The sequence below is a fragment of the Rhineura floridana genome, chromosome 4, assembly GCF_030035675.1.
Source record: "Rhineura floridana isolate rRhiFlo1 chromosome 4, rRhiFlo1.hap2, whole genome shotgun sequence".
NCBI lineage: Eukaryota > Metazoa > Chordata > Lepidosauria > Squamata > Rhineuridae > Rhineura > Rhineura floridana.
Window position 1 is genome coordinate 101060080 of NC_084483.1, and position 16369 is coordinate 101076448.

At 41.9% G+C, this 16369-nt stretch overlaps 1 protein-coding gene across 10 annotated transcripts in view; it reads left to right on the forward strand.

The window, feature by feature from the left end:
• The window catches only part of LAMA2 (laminin subunit alpha 2), a 748112-nt gene that overhangs the window by 421092 nt on the left and 310651 nt on the right, over positions 1 to 16369 (forward strand). For 8 of the 10 annotated variants that reach the window (XM_061623807.1, XM_061623808.1, XM_061623810.1 and 5 more), the window contains 3 exons: positions 806 to 917; positions 13145 to 13198; positions 13727 to 13840. In XM_061623807.1, coding sequence (XP_061479791.1) covers positions 806 to 917; positions 13145 to 13198; positions 13727 to 13840 — 280 coding nt within the window. The remainder of the gene's footprint in view (positions 1 to 805; positions 918 to 13144; positions 13199 to 13726; positions 13841 to 16369) is intronic. The other 2 variants (XM_061623809.1, XM_061623813.1) reach the window with 1 other exon arrangement.

Consider the following 16369-nt stretch of genomic DNA (forward strand, 5'->3'; position numbering starts at 1 on the left):
CGCGTGGTTAGACAGAATGACAATTTCAAACTCCAAATTTTCCAGGTGGTATCGCCTTTTTAAATACGATCATAAAATGGCAAATTATTTAATGAGTCAATTCCCGCTACAGTTACGATATGCCTTAACAGCACTGAGATTTCATACAATGCCAAACGCTATGCTAACTGGACATTATCAACAGTCCCTGTATGAACAGCGTCTCTGCATTTGTCGAACTGGAAAAGTGGAAGATCTCCCTCACTATCTATTTGAATGCCCGATATATATGCATCCTAGAACTAAGTTCCTGGACATATTAATAAATCACTCAGGCCCCGGTAATGATGAGCAGCTTATTACTTTCCTCTTAGCAGATAATGATTATCGGATTTCATACTATGTGGCACATTATGCCATCGCAGCACAAAAACTGAGGGCTAAATATTTAAATACACAGCCATCCTAGAATTTTAAGCATTTTAATTTTGGCCTGTCTATGACCTTTTGATAGGCTTTTATTCTAAAAGTTTATTGTTATATCTCTGTAACAAATACAAATTTTATATCTGTGTACCATAATAGATGTTCTTCTTTTCTTAATATTTTAATTCTCGATTTTGTATGTATGTATGTTGCGATGGCCTAAGGCCGGCAATAAATGATGATACTTCTGCTGGGAAACATAATGGGATTGATTCCTGCATTGAGCAGCTGGCTGGACTTGATGGCCTTATAGGCCCCTGCCAACTCTACTATTCTATGATTCCATGATGTTTCTTTCACGGGTAAATGATATCCTCTCTATCTTATTCTTGTGCTCTAGGTTAAGTGGTGTCAGCCTGGAAGCTGCTAATCAGTTTTCAACAGGGCAAAAAGATGCAGCTGCTGTAGAGGTTTGCAAGTGTCCTCCAGGATATTCTGGTACCTCCTGTGAAGTGAGTATCTCATTGTTAATATAGCTCCATTTCAGTGATATGTCTGAAATGGCAAACCAGTACATTGGAAGTAGGTTGATAGACGAATAGCAAGATAACATCTCTTTCAGACAAACATAGAGAACAATCCTATTCTCATTGTGTTAAATTGAACTTACTCCTAAGTAAATCTGTATACGATTGCAGCTCCATTTTTTATTTTTATCTTAGTTTGGATCACATAAAAGAAATACCCTTTCACCTCCCCATTCAGCTTTGTCCCATTCTAGTGGTTTTGGAATAATTCCCTACTTACATTTTTGATTCCTGTGATTAGAAAAAAAAAACTTGGGGAAAAAAAACTCACAGGAGCCATGGTGGCCTTGTCCAAATTGTGACTGCTGCAGAAGCTGTTTTTTAACTCACCCACCCACCTGCCACTGCTAATCTTCTACCACCACCCGGCTACTATTTGTCCAAAAGCTGATATTTGCTGCAATTAGATCTGGAGAAGAGGAAAATCTCATTCACAACATTCAAAGAAATTGGTAACTACACATCTTATTTGCTAGTGAAGTCAATTATGCACAATACAGACATGGTTCCTTGTTAACTGAGGTGTCTGGATGCAGTCACGGACTGGATGAAGGCCAATAAGTTGAAATTTAATCTCAGGTGTAGGTGCTATGGATAGGTGGTTCCCAGTGCCAGGAATTAGAGGGATGGTCTGTTCTGGGTGGGGTTGCACTTCTCCTGAAGGATAGCCTGGGAGTACTTCTTGTGCCCATGATGCCTCTTGAGGCCCAGGTATCTTAGGTGGCAAATAGGGATGGAAGGATCTGTCAATTTTAGTTGTCTCAGTTTTTCATTTTATTTATTTATTTATTTATTTTATTTATTTATTTAATTACATTTCTAGACCGCCCTATAGCAGAAAGCTCTCAGGGCGGTGTACAACAAATAAAATCACAATTAAAATATGAGCAAGTGTGGAAAAAAATATATATATATAGTACAATTATAAAACATTAATAAAATTGCCATTGAGATTTATAAATTAAGATCATATTAAGTTTAGAATGTTAAATTAAAATATTTAAAAATTTACAAAATTTAAAAAGCCTGGGCGAAAAGGTAAGTTTTTACGTGGCGCCGAAAAGATAACAGAGAAGGCGCCAGGCGTATCTCGTCTGGGAGGGCATTCCATAGTTCGGGGGCCACCACCGAGAAGAACCCTAGATCTAGTTGTTGATCTCCGGGCCTCTTTATGGGTTGGGACCCGGAGAAGGGCCTTCGACGTCGAGCGTAGTGAACGGGTAGGTACATAGCGAGAGAGGCGCTCCATCAGGTATTGCGGTCCAATGCCGTTTAGGGCTTTATAGGTAAGAACCAACACTTTGAATCTGGCCCGGAAACATATCGGTAGCCAGTGCAGCTGTGCCAGGACAGGTGTTATATGGTCAAATTTCTTTGTCCCAGTGAGAACTCTGGCCGCAGCATTTTGCACTAGCTGAAGTTTCCGAACCGTCTTCATAGGTAGCCCCACGTAGAGTGCATTACAGTAGTCCAATCTAGAGGTTACCATAGCATGGATAACTGAGGCAAGATGCTCCTTGCTCAGATAGGGTCGTAGTTGGGCTACCAGCCGGAGCTGGTAGAATGCATTCCGTGCCACCGAGGCTACCTGAGCCTCAAGTGACAGGAGCGGATCTAATAAGACCCCCAAACTATGTACCTGTTCCTTTAGGGGGAGTGTAACCCCATCTAGGACAGGTCGAACGTCAACCATCTGGGCAGAGGGTCCTCCCACCAACAGCATCTCAGTCTTGTTAGGATTGAGTTTCAGTTTATTAGCTCTCATCCAGCCCATTATCGCGGCCAGGCAGCGGTCTAGTACATCAACAGCCTCACCTGACGAAGATGAAAAGGAGTAGTAGAGCTGCGTATCATCAGCATATTGCTGGAAACGCACTCCAAAACTCCTGATGACCTCACCCAGCGGCTTCATATAGATATTAAAAAGCATGGGGGACGGAACTGAACACTGCGGGACCCCATATTGGAGTACCCAGGGACTCGAGTAATGTTCCCCCAGCATCACCTTCTGGAGACGATTCCCGAGATAGGAGCAGAGCCACCGCCAAGCAGTGCCTCCCACTCCTAAATCTGTAAGTCGCTCCAGAAGGATACCATGGTCGATGGTATCAAACGCCGCTGAGAGATCAAGGAGAACCAACAGAGTTACACTCCCTCTGTCTTTCTCCCGACAGAGGTCATCATACAGGGCGACCAAGGCCGTTTCTGTACCAAACCCCGGCCGAAAGCCCGATTGAAATGGGTCTAGATAATCAGTTTCATCCAAGAGAGCCTGGAGTTGGCGAGCGACCACACGCTCTAGAACCTTGCCCAGGAATGGGACATTTGCTACTGGCCTATAGTTGTCCAAATTATCAGGGTCCAAGGAGGATTTTTTTAGGAGCGGTCTCACCACCGCCTGTTTCAGGCAGGGTGGGACCACTCCCTCTCGTAAAGAGGCATTAATCACCTCCTTGGCCCAGCCGGCTGTTCCATTCCTGCTAGCTTTTTTTAATCTTAAATTCATTTCTCCACATTTCTGCAGCAATTTGTGAATTTTGTTTTGAAAAAATCCTCATGAAAATTCTTTAGCATTTTAGTGTGAGTTTGAATTCTGAATTGTTCCTACTTTAGTCCCTTACATTTGCAAATTAAAGAAATATTGGTTTTGATACTTTCACGGATTGAAACAGCAGTTTCCATATCATGCATACATAACAGAATTTTGTTATCAGCAGTTTTCCTTGGGACTGATCACTTCTTTTTCAGCCATTATAACTTTTGAAGCTCTACATATTCAATCAAATTATGTCATGCTTGAGTATTACAAAGCAAAATTACATCTTTTTGCTTGATCTGATATGCAGCACTTCTTCCACAGTTGGTGTGATTGCCTTCTCCCTTTGTGCTTCCTCTGGAATGCTTGCCTCATTGGTTTAGAGAGTGCAGCTTTGTTGAAGGTTATAAATGTAATATTCCAATATTTTTGAGTATTTTCATTGAAATGCTATCCAGCATATACTCAACTTGAATGCACATATGCTTAACTAACGTATAGAGATATTGCTCATGGTGGCTGGGAATGCAAAATCCTTCACAACCATGCCTTTAAGGAAGCACTTTAAAACATAAAGATGTTCTGTTTCAGCAGACTATAAACAATATGCCATTTATACAGGCTCTCTAGGCATTTACTTGTCAGCTCTCTTGTCCTTGAACATGTACCATGATTTTATATACTTTATTTAGGAATTAGAGCCTTGATTCATTGCAAACATTTTCACTTGTTCCTTCTATTAGAAATACTAATGTAGAAAGAAAGGGAAGACAGTTTATAAAGGCTAGTGATGGATTTGCAGGGTCCTGTACTGTTTCAAAGCCTGGTTTGGCCAGAAATGACAGTGGGACAAAATAAATAGCAACACTAAAAAATAGCAACACTATTGTCTGTCTTAAGGCTATTATTCTTATGTGCTCCCCATGATAGAACAGGCAACAAAATCATTGAAAAAATATCTTAGCCAGAGAGAGTAGAGCTTCTGAAACCTGACAGCCTTTGAAACTTATTTGTGAAGTATGTGCAAATAGAGTAGAGATACAATAGAATGAAACTTATCCCAGACTTTTATGTTTCTGATTTCCCTTGTTCTCTCACATCCTATTTACCTTTGATCTCAGGAGTGGCATATACTGGCCTCTTATCTATACTCAAGAGCTTTGGCTCAATAGTAAAGTATCTACTGCTTAACTTTAAACTCTTCTGAAGTTCTGACTCATGTACTGAGAATTTTCCACCTTGACTGCCACCAATTCCTATCCTTTTTTAAAAAGTTAATCCTGCCCCTTTTTGATAACCCTAGATAAAGCTCCATCTGTAGAGTCTCTAACTGAAACCAAATATCAATATCAGTATCAATTATTAGATTTGTTAGTCACTTGTTACCCAAAGGACTCCAAATGATTTACAACATTGTTAAAAACAAAAATAAATACATCACGCCATAAAATCAAAAAAATAATAATACAGCAACCCCAATACAGCCACAGGATACTTTGGCAACATACTTATAAAAAACAACAACTTCTCAATGTATCAAATGCTTGGGGAAAAAGGCAAGTCTTTACCTGGCGCCGAGAAGATGTCAATGAAAGTGCCAGGTGGATATCATTGGGGAACACATTTCACAAATATGGAGCCACAACTGAAAAGGCCTGCACCTTTGTCATCACCTTCCAAGCCTCCCTCAGGAAGGGGACCTGGAGAAAGAAATCTAAGGGTCTGGGTAGGTTCATATCAGGATAGGCATTCCAACAGATATTGTGGACCTGAGCTTTATAGATTAAACCAGCACTTTGAATTAGGCTTGGAAGCACACAGGCAGCCAGTGCAATTGGAACAGAATTGGTGTTATGTGATCTGTGGACCTTGATCCCATCAACATCCAGGCAGCCACATTCTGCACTGGTTAAAGATTCTGAACTGTTTTCAAAGGCAGTTACACATAAAGCACACTGGAATAATTCAATCTTGAGGTTTCCAGAGCATAGATTACTGTAGCCAGGTTATTCCTGTCCAGAAAGGGTTGCAGTTGGGCCAGCAGTCGGAGCTGATGGAAGGCACTCCATGCCTCCGAGGCCACCTGTGCCTCAAGTGACAGCAGTGGATCCAGGAGAACCGTCAAGCTATGAACCCACTCCTTTAGAGGGAGTATGACCTCATCTAGAGCAGGCCACAAATCACTCAGCCAGTGAACCACCCACCAACAGCATATCAGTCTTGTCCAGATTAAGCTTCAGTTTATTGACCCTCATGCAGCCTATTATCACAACCAAGCACTAATTCAGCACATCAACTGCCTCACTTGCAGAAGCTTAAAAGGAGAAATAAAGCTGTGTGTCAGCAGCATACTGATGACAACGTACTCCAGAAGTCCGTATGAGCCCACTCAGCAGTTTCTTGTAGATGGTAGCATTCATGCAGACTTCTGAGGTACATTTGGACCCCAGGTGCACTTTTCATTGTGCAATTTATACTTAAGTAGACCTACAGGATTGTTCTTCTAGGGCATTGTCACAAACTGACATCCATACAACATCCCCAAATTTAGCCAGTAACCGTTTAACATTTTCCTTCTGGAAACAAACCACTGGGGTCCAAATATACCTCAGAAACTGTGTTGTGCTCAGTATGCATTGGGAACGGACCAGTGTATACTACTCAGACAAGTTCTACCTTCTCTGCATATGTTTTGGGCTCAGCGTGCTTTGGTATTGTCGAGCACACATGTGTTGGCAACACAGAAAAAATGGTCTCTGGGGGATAAAGTTACTTCATCCTTCCACTGGAAATTCATTGGGGTACAAATGTACCCTAAAGACAGACAGTTATTTTTTTTGCTGGGTCTGCATGTCTGGGGTCCTGCATGTCTGGGGTCCTGCTGGAAGGAAGGGCGGGATATAAATCTGATGATGTTGATGCAGGGGACAGAACCATTCCCTGTAGGACCCCATAGTGGAAAACCTGTAGAGCAGAGTAATGCTCACTAAGAACAACTTTCTGGAGCTGGCCATCCAACTAGGAATGCAACCACTACAATGAAGTGCCTCCAGTATCCAACTCAGACAGTTGCAGCAGAGATGGAACTGAAAGCCACTGAAAGATCAAGGAAAATCAATAGAATCACTCCCCCCCAACTCTGTCCTGCCACAGGTGATTGTACAGAGCGACCAAGGCAGTTTCCATACCAAAACCAGGCCTGAATTCCGATTGAAATGCATCTAGAAAATCTGTCTCTTTCAAGAGTACCTGGACCTAGTTGGCAGCCACTCTCTCAAGAATGTTGCTCAGAATGAGGACGTTTACAGCTGGCCTAAAATTATTAGGATCTTCTGGGTCCAGGGAAGGGTTCTTCAGGAGTAGTCTTGCTACCACCTCCTTCAGGAATTACTAAATATAAACTAAAATTGAAAACATTACAGATTGTCTAAAGCACATGAGGTCTCTGTTGCTTAACGTTATTATATTAAAGTCATTATTTATTTATTTATTTATTTATTTATTTATTTATTTATTTAGGAAGGAAGGAAGGAAGGAAGGAAGGAAGGAAGGATTAGGTTGCAAAGCTATAATCACTTGCCAGGGAGCAAGTCCTATTGAGCTTACTTCTGAGTGGCAAGTATAGAATTGCAAAGTTAGTCAAGTTTATCGTATTTTTCAAGTGTACAAATTATTTCCAAACCTTTATCAACTCACCTTGAAGGTAGGGATGTAATTGAGATGACAGTGGAGGACTTCCTTGTTATTTCCAATCAGCATAAAGAAAAGGTGTTAGCATCATAGGGATGCTGCTGTGATTCTCTGTGGCAAGGGTGTAGAGCCTCCCGTCTTTGGCCTAATTAGGCCCATCAGGCCTCCCTATTTGGCCTAGCAGCCAAGGGTGTGATATATGATGTCAGGTGTGGGGCAGGTTTAAAACCTGGCTCAGCAGAAAACCCTATGCAAAACACTGCACAAAATAATGCCTTGAATGGGGATTTGCAAGAAGAATCCCCTTGCAAAGCACTATCTTGCCCAGCACTTTAAAAGGGGCTTAGCAAGACTGAACAGTAGGCTGATTGTGGAATCTGAGAGGCCCAATTCCAAGTGCTATTTTGCATAGTACATTGAAAGGGACTCCGTGGCCACAAAAAGATTACCTGAGGTGATATCAGGTGATTGACCGGTGGGCAGCTTGGTCCACCTGTCTGACTTGGCCTGTAAGGAGCGAGGAAGATAATTATCTGGCCCGCTGGCTAGTTCTAGTTCCCTACCCCAAGTCTGTGCAATCATGGAGTTTGAACTTTACTGACAGTATGTTCAGCATTCCTTCCTTCCTTTTCCTTCCTTCCAGGGGACCTTCTCACAGCAGGCTTCACCCTTTTTTTGATTTTTTAATCTACTAGTGCTGCTTTTGGTTTGTTTGTTTTTCTTCTGGTTTTTAATAAAATATTGTTAACTGAGGATGAAAAAATAGGTCTGTTTACAAAGCAAATTATATCAGTTAAATCAGCTTCATGAAAATAATTTGCAAAGAATTAATTTTTGATGAGGCTCTTGAAAATTATCCCTCATCCCTGAAATAGAATTCCCTCATCCCTGGGGGAAAAAAACACGTTCTCATGATTCCCCAGGGCCACAACTGTTAAACAAGCTTTCACTCAGTAATGTGGATATGGATCACGAATTACCTTCCAGATTCCAAAGTATGCCATACTTGATGCTGCCTGCTATCTGGGATCCTGCTCCCTACCTGGAAATAATTTTTATGGGTTTGTATGCTGGTGTAGCATAATTCATAACAAAGACTTCATTGGAAGGTTGGGACCTTACTACCAAGCACATAATTTATAGATTTGGTCTTCAGTACTATCCTGTGCCCAGTGGCATCACTAGGGTTGGTGTCACCCAGTGCAGTAACTCATGGTGTCACCCCCATGGACCTCCTCCCGTACCAGACCATACAGAATCCTTAGTAATGTTTTTTGTACTAATGTTACTCGTAAATCATAATTCCCGTATATCACTGAATGTAATGGCAATAATAGTGACATAAACAACTAGCAAAATTAAAATTACACCTTTAAATTACAATATCATACACACAGCCTAAATGTATTTACATTTATACATAGTTTTATGTGGTTGAAGTGAAAATTTGGTAAGAAAACAATAGAATTCAAAGTAAAAATGTTTAAGAACGACATCAAAATTATGTTCATTTTAACACAAACACAATTCTTTGTTATGGTTACTCAGAAGTCCCATTAATTTACAGCACAATCCTAACCATGTCTACTCAAAAGTAAGTCCTAATGAATTCAATGGAATTTACATGGGATCAGCATTCCTTCACTCCCAGAAAAGCAAGTATTGGATTAAAGCTTTCATATTGGAAAGGTTTTCAAAGCACTGCCCTCTCCAACAGCCCAGGGTCTGACTGCTACACACAAGAGGAAAAAAACTTTAACCCATATTCTTATTATGTGGCCCTGGGAAGATCTATTGCCTTGTTAAGCTGAGTTGGGACTCTGAAAAATGCTTGTCAAAGTTGACTTTCAAAACTGGGCAGCACTTGACAGTGAAGAACTTGGAGGTGTGTGTCTCTGTGTGGTCACTTCTACTCCTTGTTTTTGAAGTATCCTGACAAAAGTGGTGACTTCCTCTTCAGTGCACAGTTAAACTATGGAATTTGCCCACAGATGTAGTTACGGCCATCAACTCTGGTGCCTTTAAAAGAGGATTGGACAAATTCAAGTAGGATAAGGCTGTCAACAGCTACTAGTCCTGATGACTATTTACTACTTCCAGTATCAGAGGCAGTATGCCTCTGAACACCAGTTGCTGGGAGGGAGAGGGCTACTGCAGCCAGGTCCTCCTTGTGGGCTTCCACTAGGGTTGCCAGGTCCATGGCCTGAGACTGATCCTGTATCTTTAGGACAGCCTTTCCCAACTAGTGGGCCACCAGATGTTGTTGGACCACAACTCCCATCAGCCTCAGCCAGCATTGCCAATGGTCAGGAAAGATGGGAATTGTGGTCGAACAACATCTGGTGGCCCACTAGTTGGGAAAGGCTGCTTTAGGAGAAGAGAAGGTCAGCCAAGTGCAGGTGTTCTTGCAACTCTGTAATGGGAAAAACCACAAGGTGGTCTCCCTCTCCCCTCCACAACTTTTAAAGATACAGAAGACCTCTTGGTTGCCAGGCCTGGCCTCCAAGAGGTCTTCTGTATCTTTAAAAGTTGTGGAGGGGAGAGGGAGAATTCCACCTTGTGGTTTTTCCCATTACAGAGTTGCTAGAACACCTGCACTCGGCTAACCTTCTCTTCTCCTAAAGATACAGGATCAGTCTCAGGCCATGGACCTGGCAACCCTAGCTTCCACAGGCATCTGGTTGGCCGCTATGAGAACAAGGTGCTGAATTAGATGTGCCTTTGCCCTGATCCAGCAGGGCTCTTCATATGTTCTTTTGTTGTCCAACCAGCAAGCAAGAAGCAATCATCAGTTTTTCTGGGGTCAGAGCACCTCAGACAGCCTCAATCATGAACTTCTTAAGATGTACTGATGTCTGGAGCTAAGCTTGGAGTTCATTTGTTTTTTCATGTTCTTTCCTGCAGTGCTGTCCCATAATGGCCCACTTGCAGCTCTCAGAAGTGTAGCCCTGCAAAGAGACTATTAAGTTGCAGAAGCCCAAGGCAGTGCCTAGCAACCATCTGCTGTACCCTGCGAGTACTTACCTGTTTTTATTGGCCTACCTGCTTGTCAGTCTGTTTTCAGGCAGAATTGTTTCCACCTGCAGCTCTCAGAGGTGTGGCCTAGCAAGAGGATATGTAGCTGCAGAAGCCCAAGGCAGTGGCTAAAGGACAGTGCCTGTTTGGTGCCAATGAGGGACCATGCTTATACAAAGCTGGCAGGGTCTACTGGGGTAAGGGGCTTCTGGTGGTGTAGATATATCCTAGTTCCCTCAGCCTGGCATAAATACAAGTTGGATTGCACCTTAATTTGTCTGAATGTATGTCCATTTAAAACTGCCTTGAATATTGAGGATAAAAAACAAGCAATAACAATGAGGGAGATAAAGATGAAAATGAGGACAGACCTCCTGTACCTTTAATTAATATCATTTGTAGGCCACTTCCCATCCAGGATCCCAAAGTGGCATACAGAATAAAATCCAACTTTAACATGTTAAAAACATATAAAATCAAACAAGTACGGAAATATATATAATATTAAAAGCAAAGAACAAACAAATACCAGGGATATGCACAGTATCTAAAATGGGCCAGTGACCCAGCTGGGGAAAGCCTGAGCAATCCAATGTGTTTTTCACACTTTTTCAGAAGCACTCTACTGTGGATGCCTCCCCTATAGGAGTGGGGGAAAGAGCATTCCAAAGAATGAGTGCCAGTACAGAGAAGGCTTGTTTCTATGTCATCAACAAGCAACACATCATAAAGTGGGATGACCCTAACAAGGCCTCTTCTGATGACCTTTATGTCCTAGCAGGTCTGTATAAGGTGCTCTTCTAGGTGTCCAAGTCCCGAGTTCTTTAGGGCTTCATACATCAGCAACAAAACTTTTAAAATGTTTCAATAGCTAATAGGCAGCCAGTGCAGTGCTTTTAGCACAGGCGTAACATGTGCACGACTGGATTACAACAAACATCTTGTCCGTGCCCTCAAGCATCAAAAACTGAAACAGATCCCATAAAACTAGGTAAGACTCCATTGGACATCCATCTGATACTGTATCAATAGTATCAATTCAAGTTGGCATAGGTTTTATCTTCAAAGTGTTTTAAAATTTGTCACAGCATGACTCAAGAGTGCAAGCATTCAATTTGCTGGGGTATATGAGAATAATCACCGCACCACTCGGAAGCAATTCTGGATGGCTACTCAAGGCTGTGATGGAAGCAGCAAAACAAGCTTCTCTGCAGCCTTCACTGCCATGCAGTAGGTGCAATTATGTGCTCTAGCACATGTCCAGTTGGCTTCACTTTGAATCTTACACCACTTGCACTTTAGTTTTCATTGTCCTGGTATACCGCAGAAAACGAGGAAGAAATCTAGGCTCTACAGTGCAGGACAGGACAATTGGGAGCAATCATGTCAAGCGCCCACCCCCATCTGCATTCCATAGTGACACAAAGACCTCAACAGGATCACCACTGGCTTTGGTTTTGGATTCCATAAGTCTCCAAGGGCAGACCATATTAATAGGTCCCCCAATTCTACTGAAGGTGACTAGTACTATAAGTCCAAGCTTTACCAGAGAGTGGTCTGAAAGTAACAATGGGGTGAGTTAAGCCCCCCTCAATGTCCAGATTGCCCTGATCACACACTGAGGCAAAGACCAAAACAAAGGTATGCCCTTCCTTACACTTTGGCCCAGACAGACAGCCCCATGGTTGCAGGGCATGAAATTCCAATGCAGCTTCAGTGTGGATACTGAAGTCCCACAAAACAAATGTAATGGGGTTCTCAAGCTTGAGACCATCTCTGCTTGCTCAGTTAGGGTGGGCAGTACACCAACAGCATCCCCAGTCTGTCTCATTGCCCCAGTGTCATGTACAGGCCCTCATAGCCAACAGCAAGCCCCCCCCCACCTGTGTCTCTCTTACAGCCCTGCCTCCAACAATGGCCCAATATAGAGGGCTGCTGGAAACTGCTGATTCACTTGTAGTCCCCTCCAACAGAAGCCCTCTGACCAGTTCAGTAAGTCTACTCAAGAGGAAGAAGATGCCATAAAGAGGTAGCAAGCAAATAACAAGCACAGTCTCTCAGTTCAGGCGGCTGGTCTTACTTCTTTCCCTCCTGCTGCTCTGGCTTGAAGCTACACCTGCTGAAATTCCTTCTTTTACACAACTTTTAAAGGTGACATAACCCTGCCCTTTATTTTGGATCTGGCCACTCTAGTGACAAAATGAAATGTAAAAATCAAACAGATTTATAACTGGTTTTCAAAGCACTGCTCTCTCCAACAGCACAGGATCTGACTGCGTATTACACACAAGAGAAAAAAAACTTTAACCCATATTCTTACTTACTCAAACTGAAGACCTCAAAACCACCATTTTGATGTTGTAATGAAGCCTAAGCACTGCCTGGGTCAACAAATCACAAGCCTGGCTCCCCTTATTGGCTACAATCCTGAAAGGGCGGGATTAGAGGCCAGAGCCTGGAAAAGTTATTTTTTGAACTATAACTCCCATCAGCCCAATCCAGTGGCCATGCTGACTGGGGCTGATGTGAGTTGTAGTTTTAAAGAGTAACTTGTCCAAGCTCTGGCTAAAAGCTGCTATACAGATCGGTTAAAAAACAGATTAAACAGTTGTGGGGGGGTGACGTTTTGGTGTATATCTCGGGAACCAGACAACCTAGAAACTTAGTGTTTTTTTTTAATTGAAGCTGAGAGTCCAGAGATTAAGGCAGGGGTGGCTCTGGATGTCACCCGGTTGCGGTCCACACACCCTGCACCTGCTTAGTGACACCCCTGTCAAGTGATATTTAGCTGGGATCTACTTTTCTCTCCCCTTCCCTTTCTTTCAATAATTTGTGTTCTACTTATTTTCAGTCTCTACATGTTGGTATGTGAAGCTGTCTTATTTCCACTTCATTTCTCTTACCTTTTCAGAAGAAAGAGCAAGCTAATGCTTCCTTTAGCCTTACACCTGCCTATTCAGTGAAGGTCAGTTTCTAGACATAATGCCAAGAAGATAGGTTTTTTAGAGGTGTTTCAGTACTTTCATCTAAATTGCTTATCACAGCGGTGCTCAAACTGTGAGACAACCCACCTTAAGGGGCATAGAACATCTGAAATGGGAATGCTAAATTATGGGGAGCCTGTCCCAGCGAACCAAGACATGGGTTAGTTGAATGTCCTCTAGCAAAAGTTCCTCATTGAACCCACATTGGCTTTGTATGATTTTGTAATTGTCTGTCCTCCCTGCCCCAGGTTTCCATGGGAATTTGTTTTGAGGGAGGAGTGGAGATACCTTGTTTTATTCCTTCATTCTAATGCTAATGCTGGGTCAGTGCTCTGGCATAGATCTTTGCACACAGCGGCAACCTGCATGCAGCATTCTCTGCTATGGAACAAGAAGGTACTGGGTTTGGAGGAGGCAGGAGGCGGAGTGACTTTCGAGTTCCTTTGAGTTTATCAAATTTAGTCCTGCCTTCTTTCTTTAATAGATATTAAATGCTTTATCTTCTGCAGTCTTGTAAACCAAGGAACAGGCGAGTTAATGGCACCATCATTGGTGGAATCTGTAGGCCATGCACATGTTTTGGTCACACGGAGTCCTGCGATGATATCACCGGAGAATGCCTGGTAAGTGCTGACTGACAGCACTGAGATCAGCTCAGTGTACCAATGCAATTGAATTAACTACCTAAGGGACTATGAGTACTTAACGGAAAAAAGCAGTGATTTGACAGGAGAGATCTTTATATTGAACTGCATCTGAAGTTAAAGAATCGCTTGGTGACATGATAAACTATGATAAATAAGGGCAAACAGGCAGGCTTCTTTACATTAGCTGGATAGCAATAGGTCTTGCAAAAAGCAGCAAAGAGAATATCTCAATAACCTTCACAACGCAGAATGGTTTATCCTTACTCATCTCTGTTATGGGTTTATTTTATTCATAGAATAGAAGTAATTTAATAGTAAATGCTACTATAACTTGACATGCAAGTGTGATTGTCAAGGAAAACATCAGTAAATATCACAAACATTCTTAAGAAATAATGTGGTTAGGGAGTGTGGGTGGCAGAACACACACACTGAGTGAGGTGAAAAGGGTCTTTTCCTACTCAGAATGTATATATATATTCTATAGCTGCCTATTAATTCAGTAGTTTAACTGCATTTATTACCACAAATAATCATGCCCAGTGCACCACTGTTTCCAGCCTGCTCAGTAGCGTTCCAATGGGTGAATTGCACTGAATAGACTGTTCTGATTAACTCAAGGGCCTTTTTTTACTTTTATATTGTCTGACATGGCATGAAGCTTGAAACAACGTTTCTCATTTCATTAGTCTTCCAGAAATGCAATTTGAGCCACTGCCAATTTAGCAGGATATCATACTCCAGATTCCCTGCAGAATTCAAACCAACTCTGCATTGTGTGTGCACGTATTTCTCCCTTCTTTTCTTTTTTCCCCAGTGAAAAGCTTCAGGGGAAAAACCAAATGAAAATCCAGTGTTTTTACAATGCAATTTGGCATTCTAAATTATCGCTGGCCTTTCTGTTTTCATCTGTACAAGATGTTTAATTGATCTGCAATTCTGAAGAAGATAACTTAAATTGGTGGATTAGTGGATTTTTCAAATTGTTTTTTCATGAATAGATGTCTAAAATCACTCTCACGTTAATTCCATGCTCAGTCTGAAAAAGTATTTAGAAAAGAAAACATGTGGCATGATAACTTTATTTTGAAATATGTTACTGAAATCTAGTGGGGGGAGGAAATCACCTGACAGAAATTGATCTGTTTTCCACACCAGTCTTCAGAGAATCTGTTTCATTGCTTTTTCTTGATTTCATTCTTCTAATGCTAATGTCTAATGAAATTAGTTAAGGTTTACAGCAAAACTAGCTGATGGCTTGGAACTCTATGCTTCAGATAACAATTTCATTACTGTGGTAGTAAATGGCTGACTAGAATTCTAAAGCCATTTGCTCAACTTGCTCTACTTCAGGATCTAGCCCACTCCCTGCAGGCCTCTTGGACAGGTGGATGAGGCTGCCCACCTGTCAAGCACCTGATGTTATAAGACAGCAGATGATTCAAATTTTAACCTGCAGCTGCAAAGGAAGTATCAGGAGCACACTCTAAGTTTACTCCCTATTGTTTTTTTGAATCCTCAGCTTGAGTTTAGTGTCACAGGGCAACAGGGGGGAAAAAAGCCAAATTCAAAAAGTGCTGACTTTTTAAGTGGTTAGAATGGAACAATCACAAATTTGCTCCTGATTCCATCTTTGAATTTGTTGCTGTAGCTTTCCCTGTCCCATGCCTGACATCATATGATGTCAGGTGATGGAGATTTCCCTGGAGATGTGAAGGCCTGGGAAAAAACAAAAATCCAGGAAAAAAATGTGTTTTTTTTAAGCCTTCCTTGTGTTCTTGGGGGGAGGGAATGGCACTCCTTCCCCCAAAACTCCCCACACTGAATTTTCCATTTTTCTACAGGTCTTTGCATATCTCGGTTCCCCATCTCCACTTTACGTGTTAATAGAGCCTAGCAGCCAGTAATTCTCCTGTTTGCAAATCCTAGGTTTGCGAAGGGAAAGCAGTCATAGTTCCTTGTGCTTCCACTGACAGAGTAACGTCAGGCTATTTCACACATTGGCCTCAACCTAGCTAAAGTTTGTCATAACTAAGTCCAGTTGAGAGAAATGCTGTTTGAGTTGGTTGTGATTGGCTTGTTTCCGATGTCTCAGTGGGACTTACAACACAATGCATGTCTTTTCACAAGTAAGTTCCACTGAGTGCAATGAGGCTTATTCCTAGGTACATGAAGGCAGGGCTGCAGGCTTGATCATGAAGATTAACTTTAGCTGGATTGAGGCTGTTATTTTTGCTTTTAGATGTACATCGTTTGTCTACATTTAAAAATGTTGTGCATTGACTGAGACAAATACATGGTTGGAAATTCTTATATCCTGTAAGATATCAGACTTGTGTTACTGCCAAGTAATATGAGTAAAAACTCTTACAGGGGAAAACAGAAATGTTTGGAGAAAGTTGCTGTTCTTGTATGGTTATCCAGCAGAAGTACTACACTAGTGAGAAGACTAGGGCAAAAAATATATCCCTGCAAACAATAACATGTAACATCTACCAAATTTCT